The sequence below is a fragment of the Accipiter gentilis genome, chromosome 6 (assembly GCF_929443795.1).
Source record: "Accipiter gentilis chromosome 6, bAccGen1.1, whole genome shotgun sequence".
Lineage (NCBI taxonomy): Eukaryota > Metazoa > Chordata > Aves > Accipitriformes > Accipitridae > Astur > Astur gentilis.
In genome coordinates, this window is record NC_064885.1 from 38,334,818 (window position 1) to 38,350,657 (window position 15,840).

A 15,840-nucleotide genomic window follows, 5' to 3' on the forward strand; every position below is an offset into this window, starting at 1 on the left:
ATGCGCAGCCCGCGGGCGGGGAAGGATGCGGGAGGGGAACGCGGGTGGGCGCGGAGCGGAGAACGGGACGGGGCCGGAGGGGCCGCTGCGGCTTTTCCCCGCGGCCGTGCTCACCGGCATCACCGTCGCCTGCGTCGTCCTCTTCGTGGTGGGGATCGTCGGCAACCTCCTGACCGTGGTGGTGGTGTCGAGGTTTCGGGACATGAGGACCACCACCAACTTCTACCTGTCCAGCATGGCCTTCTCCGACCTGCTCATCTTCCTCTGCATGCCCCTGGACCTCTTTCGCCTCTGGCAGTACCGGCCCTGGAACTTCGGGGACCTCCTCTGCAAGCTCTTCCAGTTCGTCAGCGAGAGCTGCACCTACTCCACCATCCTCAACATCACCGCCCTCAGCGTGGAGCGGTACGTCGCCATCTGCTTCCCCCTCCGAGCTAAAGTCATCATCACCAAGGGGAAGGTCAAGCTGGTCATCCTCTTCCTCTGGGCCGTCTCCTTCATCAGCGCCGGACCCATCTTCGTCTTGGTGGGGGTCGAGCACGAGAACGGCACGAACCCCCTGAGCACCAACGAGTGCCGAGCCACCGAGTACGCCGTCCGCTCGGGGCTCCTCACCATCATGGTCTGGACCTCCAGCATCTTCTTCTTCCTGCCCGTGTTTTGCCTGACCGTGCTGTACAGCCTCATCGGGAGGAAGCTCTGGAGGAGAAAGAGGAAGAACATCGGTCCGAACGCTCTCATCAGGGATAAGAACAACAAGCAAACCGTCAAAATGTTAGGTACGGCTCTTCTCGCTCGGTTTTTTTCCAAAGGATGGGTGCGCTTGTGGGGGTGCGTGTGTGAGAAAGACCGAAAGAGCTCGGGTAGTTCACTAGAGTTGCTTCCGAGGGGAAGCATTCACCGAAAACGATTCGTACGAAGGGCTACAACCACCAGGTATTCGTAGAATAACTCCCCTCCTTCCTCGGGTTTATTTCTATTTCTAGACTCTCGAACAGGTAAACAAGCGTTAATAACAATCACCGACAAGGACGAAAACTATGGTTACAATTAGCTAGCGCCCTGGAGATTTTTGAACGTTTTTTGCTCTTCGGTTGTGGGTACCGGTCGTATTTACAGAAGGATAGTTTATTTGAGTTTTAAACAAAACTGAACTCCTCTCAAACCACAAAATTGAGCTGCAGACTAAGCAAGCAGCATATGATGTGCACTCAGCTTCATACGAAAAGAGCATCAAGGTAATTTAGGGGGGAAAAAAAAAAAAAAAAAAGCATTTAGCAAAAGGGGTGATTTACTAGCATGGCCGTGTAAGCTCATGAAAATTAATCTGCATTTTTATATTAGCAAAACACCAGGATGTGCTGAACAGGGAGCATCGTGTCTCCTTTGAGGTCTGCGATCCTCTAAATTCTCACTGACTTTAAGAGAACAGGATCAAGATGACAGATGCTGTCATTCCTAACTCTGTATATTTACATCGCTGAATCGTTTAACAACAGCTATTGTTGGCACACAGAAACACATATTTTAGCATACTAAGTCAGTGCACGTGGTGGGAGTTTGATACACAAACCCAAAGAGTCGTTCTGCAGTTTAGTGTCTGAAAACTGCAGAATCCTGCTGCTGCATACTTTTAGTCAAGGAAAAAAGTCCTCCGCAGTGCAAGTCACCCCGTGGATTTCAGGGGGGGACGAGATGCTTTGCGTGAAGGTTTCACGGGCGGCAGCTCTGCCGTGCTCGTTTCGGCTAGGTTGAAGGGACGGGCTAACGAGCTCGACAAAGAGGTGGCAGTGTGTCCTAGGTACCCTAATTATTAACATGGGAGCCTAACTGATTTTTTGTTCATGTCCTACTTTATTACTATGCAAAGGCAGGAAGAATAATAAAAACCGCGGGGTTCTTTGTGCCCTTTCAGCTACGTTTTATCGTCAATAGAATTACTTCAGTCTGGTAAGCGTGACCTTGGAAGTAATTCTTCATTTACACTTCGAGAGTTTCAGGATTATGAATCTCTACTTACAATAAGTAAATTGCTGCCATATATTACTACCGTGTTTATATTTCTGGATACTTAACTGTACATCATTTTGAAATAACTGTTTATTTCTGCCCTGATGTATTGCCACAAACATTACGATATTTCAGACACCTTTTTTTTTTTTCTTTTACGAGGCCTGAGAACAGCAAGACAGTAGCAAGACTATCCTTTGACAGAGAGCCAATATTCTTTAAATGATAACAGCCTGATATCTGATGGAAAGATGGAAACCAAGTAGTTAGCAAGGGCTCAGTACCAGCAGATGCTCAATGCAGTCTGCTCTCAGTGGTTTCAATGTTCTGCTTAAAATTTAGAAGGCACTTTGTAAGACTTCAGCAAGTCATGGAACATCAAGTAAACGGGATTAGCGTCGACACTTGTTTTAAATCGTAGCGAAAGGTTATGCTTCTAGGTCCGTAATTAAACATCTAACTGTATAGCCTGACTCGTGAAGGAGCTATCATACCCCATTCCTGTTGAAATCAATGTGATTCTGCGTGCGTCATGATCCAACTGTCGAAAGCCTGACTAGGGATATGCATGCCCACATGTGAGAATACTGACTGTGCTTAAAATGCTGTTTGTAATGACCATTATGATAATATTCAGCACGTGGATTAAACTCCAGAGCACACTGCAGAGCTAGGGAAACATTATCTGAATTTTATAGGTGAAGATACTGCGGAAAAAATGGAATGGCTCAAGAAGATGCAGAGCTGGAAAACAGATACTCTGAATTTCAGCTCTGTGCTTTAGAGTCCACCATAAGTCTTGTATAAGTCTCCGTTTAAACTCGAGAATGCCTGTTCTCAGTCTGACAATCAATCCCTCTTAGCTCTTTGAATTTTAGATCTCCTGTGACTCAACACGAGCAAGCAGGATTGCTAACACAAGAGAACAGGTTAACTGGTAAAAAATGCTTAAGAATGTCGAAAAACCTCCCTCGAGTTTTCTGGGTTTTCTCACTCCGGTATATTAATAGATACACTCAAAGCAATATGAAAAATCATAAAGGTCAACAGCACACAGGAAATGAACAGAAGAAGTTTCCCTTTCTCTAGGATGGAAATCTTCAGAGATACACACATTCCTATTGCTCTGCATATATTACATTTACATATAAATGCAACCACAGCGATAGTGTGATATTACAGATAAACTACGTAACTGTAATTATGCAGTTATATAGTCTGTATTTAGTTTTACTCCACTTGGAGTGACTCGCGCTCCCAAAAATGGACCACCTGGAGGGGTGCACCACTCTTCTGTTCTTACCTTGGCACATGTGCTCTGCAAGTCCACACGCTGGTGGTTTGTTTCATTTTGGGGTCTTTGCCGTAAATAATTTTCCTTTGCCTTAAATAATTCTGCTTTGTCTTAAATAATTTTGCTTCCCAGTGATTACAGTCTTCGTTATAAACCACAGTGCTGAGCCTACCACGTTATGTATTAATTTCCTATTATTAAACGCTGCAGATGATAGATTGCTATACTGGTTTTGTCACCATTTTGATTCTTTAATTCTCTATTTATGAAAACATAAGTTTTATAGGTCAGAAGTACGCTGCATCGGATTAGTTGTGCAATACACAGGCAGCCTGTTTAGATACGATCAATGCGTATTAAGTCTTGCTAATTTATACTCTCAGAGAACGTGTGGAGGGACACAAACCTGAAAACTTACGGGAGGCATTTTCACACTTTGTGATTAACTTGTTAAAGAAATAGAATTTTAATCACCCATATTTTAATACTCATACTTAACGCAATTTCTTCTGCTGTTTTTATTGTAGTTGTGGTGGTATTTGCTTTCATACTCTGCTGGTTGCCTTTTCACGTAGGACGATATTTATTTTCCAAATCCTTTGAAGCTGGATCCTTGGAGATAGCAGTGATCAGCCAGTACTGCAACCTGGTGTCCTTTGTGCTCTTCTACCTTAGCGCGGCCATCAACCCCATCCTCTACAACATCATGTCCAAGAAGTACCGAGTCGCTGCTTGCCAGCTCTTTGGACTCAAACCCCTTCCAAAGAAAAGACTCTCCAGCACAAAGCAAGAAAGTTTGCGCGTTTGGACAGAACCCAGCGTTACTACATGACGCGCAATTTCCAGCGCCAGAGCATCACTTCCCTGGAATTCCCAGAAAGCCATAATGAGAGAGAGAGGGCAAGAAACACAAATCGAAACGTTAAAGCTGTACTTTTGTCATCATCTGGATTTGCTGAAAGATGTCAAGTAGGCAGTTAAAGATTTCAAAAGAAAAAAAAAAACAACTAAACTTTGAGACTGTAGGAGGAGAGACACGGTCACAGAATTTGGCAACGCTCAAGTATTATTTCTCTGCTGCTTTTGCCCCTGTGATTTTTTAGCACGACTTTAGCAGGAGAGCTAGGCTTTACCATCTTAACAGGCAAACGTAGCCCAGTTCATTTGAGAGTTCGTGTGACTTCAGTAGCAGCTAATTCGAGCCGAATTTTTCCAGTGTTGACTTCAGTGTTGCTAAAAGTTTTGTTAGCATATAACCAGGCCCTAGAGAAAGAAAAATCGAACTGCCTTTTCGGAGTAGTGAACATAGAATTTGATACACTTTTCATATCCTGATTTTTAAATAAGCTAACATTTTTCTCTGAATGACGAAAAGTGATTTCTTAAAAAAGAAAAGGAGAAAGCAAACGGATAATTTTTAAACATGCTAAAAATAAACTACCTTCCTGTCATGTCCGAGTAGAAAGGAAACGAAAAAAAAAACCTTCACAGAAGTGGCTTCGAACATGACTGTACTGAAGTATTTTTTTAAAGATACATCAGTGGGACGAGGCCAGTGCTGACTTCAGGACTGCGGTGATGCTATAAAAACATGGAATGCAATCTCCCACCAAAGTCATATTTATTTTTTACTAGCCACATCATCTGTACTTGTTCTGTTCAGCTTGACTGTGAATGACTTGATGTGTTTGAACTTGGAAGCTTTTTGTTGTTTTGATATTTGTAACGAGTCCGTGGCTACCTGTCCCCATGCTGCGCACCACCGTACGCCCCGGATTTGCCGAGGATGGGTCTCCTGCCTGTAAAGCACTGCTTGTTTCTGTTTAAAGCACATCAGCTGGTTACCAGTACCACGTCGCCCCATAAAACCCAGCGTGCGGTTGTACTAGTTTGCCGCACTATTCAGCTGAGAACGTTTTTTAACCAACGTGACCTGACAAAGTAATAGAAAAATCTGTATTACAAGACACAGGCAGACACATTCTCATACTTGATCCATAAAAATCTTAAATTCAATTGATTTTTATAACTCAAGCATGCCGTTAAAAGGCAAGCCAGAAAGCTTCCCATCCTTTACTCGAGTATGTCTTACATTGCACCTACTGTCACACCAACACGTAGATTTTGCGGCCCAGCTAATAGAGCTTCGGAGCATGCATGTGCAATAGCAGCTTTCTATTTATTTTGTTCTACTATTTATTACCAGCTGCTCCACAAGTGATTCTCCATAAGGAACTGTCTGTTCGCAAAAGTCCTACCGCCCTCAAACCCCTATTAACGCTGATGGGCCATTTTCCGCCTGTTCCACCTTCAGCTGACGGTGCTGCCCGGGCATAACTCAAAAGAGAAGTTGGCCTCTTCTGTATATACCGTGTCTTTTACGTCATCCCGGGCTTTGCTAGGGCCAGGCAGCCGAGCGCTGCTCCTCGTGGCACCCGAGCCCGTCTCGCTCCCCCCGCCAGCGCTCGTTTGCTACACGCGAACCTATAAATTAAGGGGCAAACGAGCGGTAGCGCTATAGGATCGTCATCTCCCATTCCGTCTCTAACCTCGTCCGCCTCGTCATCCGTTTTGGTCTTTCGCTCATTGACTGACGAACAGATCTGTTGGCAGACGTCACGCAACTCAGGGAAACAAGAAACTTGGGAATCTCGAAAAGATTGTAAGGACGCGAGCTCACTGATAACACGTCTGTGTAAATGAACCGATCGCACACCTAGCGTCACGTTCCGTGTTTCAAATCTCGGCTGTGTCTGTGGTATTAAATGTGAACAGAAAAAGAAATAAATAAAGCGATGAGAGCCTTTGTAACCCTACCGGGTCAGCGGCGGTGGAGGATCTGGTACGATCGCACGCAGGCTGGAAAAGCGAGCGGCTCTCAGGTTTTCTCAGCCGCGGGAGCCGGGCAGGGACCCGGGTGCCGCAGGACAGGCATCGGGATGGGGTACGAAACGGGTACCGGTGTCACCACGGCACGCCAGACCTCACCGGCTTGCTCCGTTCCCTGCAAGTAAAAACCTGTGTCTCGGTTATGGGAAGCAATTCTGCCTGGGCAGAATGGTCCCGCTGAGGCTTTTACCTAGCGGAGAAGCTGCGTCGTTGGGTTTTAATTTGTTTCTTTCCCCGAACCTGTACAACTAACTTGATTAGGCTACGGGGGTTTTGTTGGTGTTCATTTTTGTTTGGGGTTTTTTGCCTTTTTTTTTTTTTTTTTTTTTAACCAGGATAACTGTAACATTAAGGCCCTGTGTAGACACACTTAATCTCTGCATATAAACTATAAACCAATAACTTCATTTAAGCTAGCGCTTCATCAGGAGAGACTGTAAATTTTAACTATACCAACGGTGTGAAATCGCCACAACTTTCTGTATAGAATAGAACTGAAAACATTTAACCTGGGCTCACAAAAGTCAGAAAAAAGGGGACTGGCTGCTTGTTGGAAAGGGAGGATGGGACTTCTTCCTTCCTTCTCACTTAAGAAATGGACTTGCTTCTGCAAATCCGTGACCATTTGCCCAAATCCAGCACAATATAGGCATTTCTATTAAAGCAGAGTAGCCACCTTCCTATGACTCTTGAACAAGCAGGAAATTATTTCAGATCCAGCAGGAAACATTCAAGCATTTAACGCACGCTGTAGCTGTCACTCCTGCAGCTGGCACTATACCATCCATTAGTTTTGCTTCCCCCTGTACAAAAACTTCTCTATACAGCAATGCTAAAGTTGGTGGAGTCACACTTACCGGCACGCGTTGACTCCAGAGGGTGAATAGTGTCTTCTCCTTCAAACAGGTACCAATGCACAATGAACTGCTTTTATATGGGGGAAAAAAATAAATAAATAAAAAAAAAAATCACCTGGATAACCTTCACTTTCGCATCATAAAATCAACTACGGTCAGATTCCCCCAGAAAGATACGTGCATCCCCACCAGCACCGACGGATGAATCCGGCATTGCTTGCCTCAAGAGATATTGCCTAAGTTGTAAGCAAGAACTTGGAAAAAAAAGCACAATCGAGATTTCAATAGCATTTTTTCCTAAGAGCAGCTCACCAAAGTCACTCCAGGACACGTATAAGGAATTTGTCTCAGTAGTAACACGGGGCAAGGTTCCTCCTGCCTTGTCTCTACCAGGTTTTACGCAGGCAGAGCAGATGCTGCAGGCAGAGCGCAGTGGCAAACAACCCGTGCTGGCAACAGAAGTGCTGGCGCTGATTTAATTCTCTATATCTCACCTGCTGCAGCTGCTCCGTCTTCATAGCATATGACCATCCTGGCAAGTACTTTCTAGCAGAAACAAAGCATTTCTCCTGTTTCCCAGGGCATTTCTGCAGCACCTCGTGTTGCTGGCTTCTTCTCCCCAAAGCCTTCCCTATCTGAAAGAGCATGGGTGTCTCCCCCACCCCATTTTGGGTCCGGACGTGGTTTTGGAGGTTTATTTTACGTGCAGGGAAGGCAAAAGCCCTTTGCAAGCGCTGGGCTATTCATTAAGCGTGGCAGGCAGGGTAGCTCCCCAGGAAGATTTCTTTCAGGCTGTTGAGCCATAGGCTGCATTTCTGGCAACTCTTCCCTCTAGGGACAGACTTTGTCAGTTCTGACTGAAAAAAAAATAAATAAAAAAAATGTATAGGGGCTTTATGAGTCAAAATTTTGCTGTGATCTCACTGACCTGTATGTGAGTAGCCCATACAGGAAATAACTGGAAGTTCATTCATTAGACGGCTGTCCTGGTTTCAGCTGGGAAGTTTTTTTAACTCTACATTTTGTATCACAGCTTCACAAATAAACAGGAACGATTCGGCTGCATTTTATTTCTTGGCAACACGTTAAATTGGTGATGAAATAGGTCAAAAAGCACTTTACCAGAAAGCTTTATTCATTTTAGAAAAGTACCTTTGATGGAGGCGCGCACAGGCAGAAAATCATATCCTATTGTATTTCTTGCCAAAAATAAAATACACTGGAAAAATAGTACTTACATGTCAAATGATGAGGCGATAAGATATTCAGCAGTTACGTAAGTTTGTTTCAGATGACATTTGCATAAGCCCTATTTAAAGCAGGAGCCATTAGATACCTAAATACCCAGGAGAAGCTCCTCTCCATCACGGAGCTGCTGGAGCCGGGGTGCTGCTCCTCGTCTGCTGGTGGGCAGAGGCGAGGTTTGGGGAACCGGCCGCCGATGCCGACGGTCCTTTTGCCGGTTTGAAGGCAGCTGCTCTCACACCGCTGTCTGAGACCCCCCCGCGCTTGCTCACATCGATCAGCGTGTTCCTTACGGGGCTGTCGGCCGTTCCTCTGAGCCCTTCTGTCGATGTTTCCCGATGGGCTTCCGTACAGCTTGTATTATTTGCGAAAACCCTGTGGCCTTGAGGCAGTGAATTCCGTCTTGAGAAATAAATTCAAAACTCGGTACAAAGAAAAATAATCTACCTAACTCCTCATATCCCAGCGATGCCCGTGTCGTTACTTCCACGCGCCCTCAACCACCCTCCTCCCCCCCCCAGGCTGAAAGCACGCTGAGTAGATTTTACCCTCGCACCTTTTAACGAACAACATTAGCCCAATTTTATGAAAAGGGCATTAAAGCGCTTGGTGTTTTAACCCCTCGCTCAAACCACGCTGTCTCAGAGCGACGGGGCGCGGATCCGTTCACCTCCCTCGGGGTTAAGTTATTCCTCGGGCTGCGGGCTGGTGCAGGCAGCTCTGAGCATCGTTTCTGTTTCTCTGCTGTGCCGCCGGAGTGCTCAGCACAATAACCCGAGATAAGCGTTATATGGGAAATAAGTAACCTCTGCCTGACGCTCCAGCCTCCGGAGAGCTCAGCCGACGGGAGCCTGAACCCGGGAAACACAGGCTCTGCTTCCAAAGCCCTGCTTCTGCATCCCTCCCGCCAGGAACCACCAGCGAACTTCTGCCAGCGGCCGAGGCAACACCTACCCCCGCAGCGGGATTTGTACCTGCACGTGAACCCTTACACCCGTTCCTGGGCCCGCACACGTGCAGAAGCTTCCAGAAAAACCCTCCAGATGATCCAGATGGAGGTATATCCAGCAGATGCAGTTGCAGGTGTTGGCACGTCTTGGGAACACCTGGCGTGATTTACACTATTTTACACTATTTGCTGCCAGGCACGTTTAGCTGGAGGTACACCCTGCCCAGCCGTAACGCAGCAGTGCCCGCAAGGAGCTGGAAGCTTGGAGGGCATTAGCGTGAAGTATCTCTCGTTCTTCTAGGCACGTCCATCATCCACGTAGGGCAGTGGTACCCACACCTCTGCCCTCCTCCAGCCATCTCCTCCCGCCCCTGCATCCCTACCTGATATATCACAGCACACTCCTTCCCAGCTCCGCACAAAGACCGGGGACTCCGTAGCAGCAAAATAATTTCCTCGCACAGGTGCCCTTGCCAATGGCTTTTCGCTCAGAAGCATGATTTCTGGCGAGAGACGGGTAAAACCTCCAGGGGTTTGGCTTCACGTCCCATGTCGTCAGCCAAACTTTTGCCCAAAGCAGTTTGTTAGGTGATGGGGCCCAGCTTTGCCAGCTCTATCAGATCGTGAAATCACAGTTGCAGTTTCCAGAAGCCCTGGCTGCTGCTGGTTGGGGGGGGGGGGGGAGGGAGGGTGGGGAGCAAATGTTAGTTCACGATTTGCCTTTTGCCTCTAAATTGCGATTATGCAAGTACAGTGAAAGAGGATGAAGAAGACAACAAACTGAATCCATCTTGTACTAACGAAGGTTTAGAGGTTTCTGCAGGCACTTCTGCTTGCTGTTGAGCCTTAGTACAGTTGTCATTCCAGCACACAATACAGTACGTTAGTATTATGGGATGTAATTAACACACCCGGTGGGCATTTAACAGGCTTTCTCAGTGCTCTTCCCAGCAGAAAGGTCTCTGTTCCCCTCCAAGCCCAGCGCTTGTGTGTTACTGCCCTTCCTGATCTCAGTTGTGGACTGGCGCATACCACGACTTTTCAAATAAGAGCAAAATTCAGAGCCTCTCATTAACCCTATTACTTGCACCAAAAAAAAAAAAAAAAAAAAAAAGCAAAAAAAGCAGCACGTACTTTGGCGATACCGACTGCACGTTTCTCCGAGTCCTGAAAACACATTGACTTGGTTTCGCTCAGCAAGAGAAGCGTGGCTCTGCAGCAAAATTTTGGACAGCAAATACCTCCAGACTTGTGGGGTACGCTTTGCTGCTGCAGCGTTACCTGGATCCCAGCACTAACACATTACAAGACACTCTCACGCGGCTTGAGGAGTAAACGCAACGTAGGCAGAGGACTATAAGCGTCGGGCGTTATCCCAGCAAACCGCCTGATGGGATGTGAGCGATCCCCAGTCTCTTCAGTCTTCCCTGTGGTTTTGGGCATTCACGGACAAGCACCTCTATGTCCTTCACACACGGGGTCGGCTCCGAACAGACATCAGTGGTGAGACCGCTGCCTGGACCCCAGCGCTGCCCCTCACTGGGAGGGTACCAACTCCTAAAAAACAGCATCCAAAGTGAGCGCTGCCTGGTTGCCAATCTACCGCTCTCTTGTTCCGTGCCCAAATACATCTTTCTGAAAGCCTACAGGCTGCTCTTCGAGCTGCACTTGGAGATAAAACGCTTAGCAGCGAAGGCATTTTATTGCTCTCCACGCTTGCTGCGTTTCCCTCACTGGGAGCGAAATGAAGGTTTGGTGACGCGTGCGAGCCCATGAAGTGAAATCGCACTCAGAATTAAAGTACCCCCTGCTCGACTTCAGAGGCTGCTCTGAGGACACAGGAGATGCTCTACCAGCATTTGCCCCCATTTTGAATGCTGCTGGATCAAAAGAGGAGAGCGTTGCTCCCCTTTTCTCGTGTTCTGACTGATTTTCCACATGATTGCAGTGCTGTCCATAAGAAAAAAAAGGCGTGGAGATTTCCAAGCCTTTATTCACAATGTTCTTACCCGCACAACCTCCTTCCACAAACGACCCGGTGCTGCAAATCATCCTTCGTTAGGGCAGGCAGGGAATCTAACACCACATCCTGCAATGAGCCCGCCGCACGACGAGCTCCGAGGTGGAGAGATTTAAATAGCTTTAACACGCCAATATTACAAAAAACCAGCAAAACCTCATACTACAAAATTCTCACCAAAAGTTAAGCCAATATTCACGACCACGCGTGGGTGCCTGTTCTGCCCAGTCGATAGCCCCTTGGTATTTTTTTTATCAAGCGGTGACTATACCATTGATTTTTGTAAAATTCCCTGTGCTGTGCCAGGGGCACCAGCGCGGGGCTGCAAAAGGTGCAATCTTCTGAGCTAGTTTTGATGGAACGCGTAGTTTTGAACACGCTGGACTATCCCCAGTTTGTGAAGAGGGAACTGGGCGGCCAGCACAAGGGTCTCCTCGTGCCTTGGGTTGGTGCGGCGGCTCCGGCGGAGACGTGCCGGTGTGGGGCTCACCCCTCGGATAAGTGGCTGCCTGAACATCTCTGGTCTAACGCCGATATATCAAGAAACAAACTCATTTCAGATACGCTCGGAACACAACAGCGGTTTCTTTCTCACAAAAAAGCTAACCTGTAAGGCTAACCGATGCCACTCGCGGAGCCGCTGCAGCCGGCCGCCCCGGCTTCGGACAAAGTCACCTCGGACCGGCTACTCTTGCTGTTGGTGTCAAAACCCGTAAGATTGTACTTACCTGCTATCTCCTCGGTCTCTGCTGCGCCTTACGCCCGATTTCCCCCATCACGGTCTAAGTTGGAGCCTGCCACGCAGCTAGAGAAGCGCCATCGCCGTAGGCTGTGGCGAGACTTGAATGAAACGTCCCTTTCTGCGAGGCAGGCTGACGCGAGCCGGAGGAAGGGGCTTGCACCGTCGCTGCCCAGGCAGGGCTTATTTAGAGAAAAACCAGAGGTTTGTACAGCTACAATGCTTCTGATTTCAAAACACCAAGGTCAAAAGACAGGAGCAGTAGCAGCTTAAGCACTGCGATGCTGAGCAATCGCCATTTTAGAGCCACACTTAACGCCAATACAAAGTCTATCCAGCAGCATCCCGGGGAATATTTGGCCCTGCCGAGCGCCCAGACCCCCTTTTTCTCAGCCTGTCAAACCTCGACGCGCTGCAGCGGCGGCTGGGCAGGCAGCGAGCAGCATCCCGCCCGGCGACGTCAACGTGCGCGGTGCCGCAGAGCCCTCCGAACAGAGGATGCTGCGACCGGTTCGCAAGCGTTTTGTGGAAAGAAAGGGCGTTTAAGGCGTAAATTAATAAATGCAATATTTGCACTGGATTAGGGTGAGTTTCTCAACTCTATTCGCATGTTAATCCTCACGAGGCTTCTGCATCCCCACTGTTTGCTCCATTTTATTTGTAGAGAATAATAGCTTTCGTATGACAGAAAGCGAGAGGGATGAGCTAATAAAATTACCAAGAAATGACATCCACTGAACACATTGACCCAAGCAGTTATTTATTAACCATGCTAGCAGACCTAAAAATAGTTTTGATTGCATGCAATACCATCTATGCCAGCAATTAGTACAATAAATATAACTACTCAAACTAATAACAGCACATTCACCTAAGTAACAGCAGATAGCAGGCTAATCCACTGTGTTTGAAAGCATCTTGTGAAACCTCTTTTTTTTTTTTTATTTCGCCCAGCCAACAATCTGTGCATTGTGAGAGAGCGATTTTCAAGAGCAGAAACAAGATGCAATTATTTACAACTTAGTAAATGTAGTACTGATGACATAGCCCTTTCAAGGGATCTCAGCTGGTTTTTTTTCTGCTCAGCCATAAAAATATTGAAACAACATGTCCATATCCTCCCCTCTAAACCTACCTGTAGCTTTCATTTCTGAGAAGAATAAGGAATGACATTTATATCTTCTCTCCAAGGCAGGCGAATATTAAGGACAGAGAACATAATTCTACACCATTTCAATAAATCACAATACATCATGAATTCTGCAATAATTCCATAATTCTAGAAAAAGACTTGCATAGGAAATGTAATTTATACATCACATTTCCATAATAATTCCTTTCTAACTTTTCTCTAATACCTTTGGGTGCAGACAGGTCTAACAAAACCACCTGGTTCATGCAGGTGTCACTGATGCCGGCGGGGGGGGGGGGTGGGGTGGGGAAATGACCGTATCTCCCTAGTCTACAAATTGCTCAAACTCGGCTGAGATCTCGAAGGATCCATTTAGGCTTAGCATGAAGGGGTAAAGATTAGATTGCAGCTAGAGACTTCTTCAAAAACATGAACCGGTCTCTTTTTGTACCACTCGTATCATCCCGCCCAAGCAGAAGAAGAGAAGAGGTTTTGGTGAGGGTCTGGCAGGAGCCGAGCAGTTCAGCTCCAGCAGCTTCCCGGTGGTCGCTGTGGAGATGTGGGTGGGCTGTGGACTCATCCCACCGCTTCCTACCAGTTTAACTCCCACGTGTAACACCTGCAACCTTAAACTTCAGCAAAAGGACAAAAATACAGTTTGGCCGTTGAAAAGAGCGGTGATCGAAATCGCCCGTTAGAGAGGGACACTGGTCACGCTGACCCCCAGGCCCACAGGGCAGGAGTAGCTCGGGCGACGCTGTTTTACCCAGCACGCCCCGCAGGCCTCTTCGCTGGAGCTCCCAAAGTTTTTTGATTTTCAGGGGTATTTTCAAGTACCTCCGCTGTGCTTCAAGACAGCAGGGACAGGCAGGAGAGCCTCGGTCCCCCGGCACAAAGGCTGGAGTTAAGACCTAGCTCCCTTCAAGCAAGCCCTCTTTATAATACACTGAATTTCAGCATCTCCTAAAATTCCAAGACTTGAATGAGTCTGGCAGGAAAAGGTCTGCAGGAGGTGAACAGCACGGCCTGACGCTTCTTCCAGATCCTCTTTGCTTTCTTACTTGTCCGGGGCAGCGGGTGGCTCAGATCGCGCCGCATCTTGCTTTGATGCGCCGGTTTCTCGCACAGAGACCCCCCCCAGCCTTTAAAAGGGGCTCAACTCTCCTCCACCAAACCGACCGTGCTCCGAACTCGCAACAGTGACTGAAGCCAAAAGCAAAACAAATTCTACCCGTTCCGTTTTTGACCGGGCTCTTTGATTACCGAGAAAAGAGAGAGAATCGCTGCTGCTATAGAAACAGCAGCCGCCAACCTGGTGACCACGCTCTGCTGCGGGCAGACCGGGAGACGGCTCAAACCGTGCGACGTGCCGCGGTCCACATCCAACCGCCCTACCACCCTAAAGGTGGTTTGTAAGGCCACAAAGATACCTCAAAATACGAGCCTCTGCTCCGTTTCAAAACTTTTCAAAGCAGACACCTTTCCGCCACCAGGTACAAGCAGGCAAGAGATGTTGGTAATTTTAATATTCCCCAAGGGTGGTTACAACTTGCTCTGTATTTCCTTGTAAAACAAAATCCATTGGAAACTTAGTGCTAACTACCCCACCTCTGCCTGTTTTGGGTGTGGGCAAGGGACCCAGCACCAAACCTGCAGGTTACAACATGACAAGACAACATTCGGAGCTCAAAATCCTCCTTCACTCCCGTGGGCTTTAACCATCCTCCATCGTCTCTGCAGACACTCAATGTAATACTGTAAACCAGGGACTATCGAAAATATAACATCTCTTCAGACACCAAAGCACTGATTACTATTCTACAGACACGGTTAAAAGATTTTGTTAAAAAGAGATTGTTTTGGCAAGCACTGTTTAAATAAAAAAAAAAAAAAAAAAAAAGCTGAGTAACCAAGTGTAAAAAATAACTGTATTTCCTTAGGAAAAACCCACTCATGTTGTAAACGGCAGTAATTAAAAAAAGCAAACAATGTTGTATTTATGCAGTGATTTGAAGAAAAGCTGTTTAGAAAACAAACGTTAATGTGGTTGCCAAGAAACACGTACACATACTAGACCAATTCTTTATGATGAGTAATTGAATTTATCGCACATAATTAACAAATAGGTGAAAAGCTGTGATATTTCAAGGTTTAATTACAAAGAGATAACAAATCTAGGTTTTGGTGGTTTGTTTTTTTTTTTTAACCACCCTTAACTTTTCACGCAAGCTATTTAAAAGAAGTGATTAAAACACGGGAGAAAGTTGACTTTAAGATGATTTCCGTAAGCTTTTGCTTACCGTACCTCAGCCCTGCCAAGGGAAGCAAACTGCGGGGCAGCAGTCCGAGCCCACTGCCGCAGCCGATGCTGTCCGGAACCGGGCAGCCCTCGGGAGAGGACCGCGATTCCCCACGGACAAGGAGACGGGGTGGGGGGGGGGCTACAGAAACCAGCCCACCAGTTTCAAACCAGTGAGATGGAATTTGGCATTCACCGGGACGGAGCTTTAGGTCCGTCCTAAAGCACGGCACGGGTAACAGCCTGGCTGGATTTCAGCTTTCCAGGGGGTGGACCGGCAAGCTGCGGTGTAGTTAGCTCAGTCTAAGAAAAGATTATGCCGTAAACTGCTGAACCGCACCGGCAAACGCTTCACGAATAACGCAAAATCATTCCAAGTCAGAAACATCCCGAGTTAAATTCAGGG

General features: G+C 47.0%; 1 protein-coding gene across 1 annotated transcript; it reads left to right on the top strand.

Moving 5' to 3' along the window:
* On the top strand, positions 1 to 4,172 carry GHSR (growth hormone secretagogue receptor). Its single transcript, XM_049802773.1, has 2 exons — positions 1 to 779; positions 3,832 to 4,172. The coding sequence occupies exons 1-2, from the start codon at positions 26 to 28 to the stop codon at positions 4,134 to 4,136; spliced, it is 1,059 nt and encodes a 352-aa protein (XP_049658730.1). The 5' UTR covers positions 1 to 25; the 3' UTR covers positions 4,137 to 4,172.
* Positions 4,173 to 15,840: the final 11,668 nt, after the last annotated feature.